The 3627-nt window shown below is 35.4% G+C and overlaps 1 protein-coding gene across 1 annotated transcript; it reads left to right on the top strand.

The window, feature by feature from the left end:
- The first annotated feature begins 2169 nt into the window (after positions 1-2169).
- LOC115696254 (transcription factor SPATULA) lies at positions 2170-3246 on the top strand. The gene has a single exon (XM_030623164.2). The coding sequence runs from the start codon at positions 2554-2556 to the stop codon at positions 3241-3243; it is 690 nt and encodes a 229-aa protein (XP_030479024.1). The 5' UTR covers positions 2170-2553; the 3' UTR covers positions 3244-3246.
- Positions 3247-3627: the final 381 nt, after the last annotated feature.

Consider the following 3627-nt stretch of genomic DNA (forward strand, 5'->3'; position numbering starts at 1 on the left):
GTTTATTACAATAAAGCACACAAACAAAACACAAAGTGAGTACTACTACTGAAATGACTCACTGTACTAACAAGGCAAAGATTTTGGCACCAGGACCTTTTAGTATTGTCACTATTATCTTCCCCGGTTCTCCAATTAATAGTTCTTGAGAAATGGTATGAGGTCCTAGGTACATCTCATACTGCTATTTGTAAAATTATGTATCGGGTCTTATATGATTTAAGATAAATAGCGGCATAAGTATCTAAAGTTTTAAGTTTTTAAGTGGCATTATCCTAATATTTATTTTTAGCGGCATAAGTACCTAATATTTGTAAAACTGTAATTTTTCTCTGATTTCGTCTGTACAAACCCTATTATTTTCTTAAACAAGCCACATATAAAGTCTAGATTCTTGATCATTGGGTCTAGACAGAAACATGTAGTATCAGTTACTTAATTTCAAATGTTCCTTTAATAAATTTAAAACGGAATCTGTACTGACAAAACTGAAGAAAAATTATAATTTTACAAATATTGGGTACTTATGTCACTAAAAATAAACATTGGGTTTATGCTGCTTACAAACTTAAAATTTTGAGTACTTATGCCGCTATTTACCCTATAATTTAATATAACAATTATAAATACTTTTATAGTAAAATAATTGTTTTGGTATATTTTTATCTATTTCGTTATTTGTGAGATTCAATTTTTATTTTTCATGATCATGTATATTATATTTATTTAGAATCTGTTAGAGAGTTCCTACATAGCTATAATGTGTGAAAAGATAACAGAATATATAAGAAAAATAAGTTACTCCTCCTATTGCCAATTGGTTTTGAGATGGAATCCCATCCACCTTATCCCAAATTCTAACATGGTATTTTTTGGAGCTACCAAAAATCTAAAAATAATTGATCCAAGAGCCAAAATAAAAAAAAAAAATCAATCCAAAAATACCAATCTAAAAAGTACATCAGGGATAGTGAGCTAAAAAAAAAAAGCTGCTTATGATCCAGTTGTAACGTCCCCGCTTCAAGCCTCCATTGTGTCCTTACACCCACGGACTAATGGCTCTTATACACGAGTACGCCACTCTGGCTGCTTCCTGGATCGATGACTGACCCTACAAACCAACACGAGTGTTTTCTGCGTGCTTTGTCCTCACTCGCACGCATCCTGGGAAAACTTCCCAGGAGGTCACCCATCCTTGAAATTGCTCCCAAGCCAAGCACGCTTAACTGTGGAGTTCTTTCGTGATGGGCTACCGAAAAACAAGATGCACCTTGTTGATATAGGTAGTACCAATCAATCCATTTAAGCCCTCTTCAACTGTGTAGTCCCATACCTACACAGTCTCAGAATCATCCCACTTGACCTTCCCCAGGCGGTGTGGGATTGCACAGCTTACCCGGTGTTTCCCCTTACGGATCACGGGACTACTGACTGTCACAATCACCCCCCCTTACGGGGTCCGACGTCCTCGTCGACCACACTTCCGGCTGGGTCAAGGCTCTGATACCATTTGTAACGTCCCCGCTTCAAGCCTCCATTGGGTCCTTACACCCACGGACTAATGGCTCTTATACACGAGTACGCCACTCTGGATGCTTCCTGGATCGATGACTGACCCTACAAACCAACACGAGTGTTTTCTGCGTGCTTTGTCCTCACTCGCACGCATCCTGGGAAAACTTCCCAGGAGGTCACCCATCCTTGAAATTGCTCCCAAGCCAAGCACGCTTAACTGTGGAGTTCTTTCGTGATGGGCTACCGAAAAACAAGATGCACCTTGTTGATATAGGTAGTACCAATCAATCCATTTAAGCCTCTTCAACTGTGTAGTCCCATACCTACACAGTCTCAGAATCATCCCACTTGACCTTCCCCAGGCGGTGTGGGATTGCACAGCTTACCCGGTGTTTCCCCTTACGGATCACGGGACTACTGACTGTCACACCAGTTGTCCATGATGGGAAGCAAATACAATAGCTACCATTTTGAGGAGGATGTTAGAGAGTTACACATTGCTAATGTGTAAAAAAATAATATAATATATAAGATAAATGTGCTACTCTTCCCATTATTAATTGGTTTTGAGATGGAATATTCACCTTATCCCAAATTTTAAAAAATTTACAATTTGTCCTAAAAAAACTACATCGTATGCAATCTTAAAAATAAATTAGACTAAAAAACTCTATTGAATATCATAAGAAATTGAGAATGGATCAAAACAACCTTTTAAGAAGATGTACTATCAAGTTTTGTTAGACACCACTTACACCTAATAATACCCTCACAATTTTCTGCCAACATATAATTATTTTCATATTTTATATTTTAATTATTGTTTATTTAAAAAATAAAATAATAAAACTTGTGTGGGATGTGTGATTCTTTCTTCTATATATATAATAGCTATATAGTTGCTTTTAGCTAGACCTAATTTTCTATAGGGTATAGACACTCGAATCCTGCTCTGAGTAACTCACGTGACCACATATATACTTCTATATATATATACATATATCAATCAAGTAGTAAAAAACCCAGTTGAGAAACATCATGGCCTATAATAAGTTTCCAAGTACAACAACAACAACTGATCAGTATTGTTGTAGCTCATCTTTTGATTCAAATAAGAATAATAATAATAGTAAAGAGATGAGGAAGAAGAAGGGTAAGAAGAAGAATAATAAAGTTTGTGGTGGTGTGAAACTGTCTACGGATCCTCAAAGCGTTGCGGCTCGAGAAAGAAGACACAGAATAAGCGAGCGTTTTAAGATCTTACAGAGTTTGGTCCCAGGCGGAGCAAAGATGGACACTGTTTCAATGCTCGAAGAGGCAATTCACTACGTCAAGTTTCTCAAGGCTCAGATATGGCTTCATCAAACCATCATTAATCACAATAATCATCATGATCTTCTTCTTGATTATGATGATGACGTGGCCCTTGCCCCAGCTGCTACTACTATTCATAATAATAATAATTCCATGTACCTTAGTACTCCACCTGATCATCATAATCATCTTATTAATCATTATAATCGTGTGTATGCTACTCCACAGAATGATTATCATGGGTCGTCGACCACTACTACCACCACTACAACTGTGGTTCCTCTTCCTCCTCCTCCTCCTGCTGACGTCATCATGCCGTATCCTCCTCCTCCTCTTCCTCATCAAGATTATTATTCTTGCTTCCAAAACCAAGATACGATGTCGTTTAATAATCATGATTTTATTAATTATTAGCTATCTACCCGAAACTCATATATATATAAATGTTATTATATATTAATATATGATCATATGAGCTAACTAGCTTATATTATTATAATTAATATATGTGGGGATTTAATTTGTTATAGATATATATGGATCTGTGATTATATAATATTATGTGTTCTACCAAAAAAAGAGAAAAAAAAAACTAATATGTACTTATTATCAGTAACTTGATTATGATATTACCAATTGTTTTTTAAGATTTGCCGTTTATTATGATTAGACCTTACGTGGTTTCAAAATTAAAAATAACTTATTTAATTTGTTTATTGAATAAAACTATAACCAAGCTTTTTTAAAAAATAATATTTGTAATTCTAAGGTTGATAATAATCAGACAGTTTTCGGTAA

Source organism: Cannabis sativa, chromosome 7 (genome assembly GCF_029168945.1).
Source record: "Cannabis sativa cultivar Pink pepper isolate KNU-18-1 chromosome 7, ASM2916894v1, whole genome shotgun sequence".
Classification (NCBI taxonomy): domain Eukaryota; kingdom Viridiplantae; phylum Streptophyta; class Magnoliopsida; order Rosales; family Cannabaceae; genus Cannabis; species Cannabis sativa.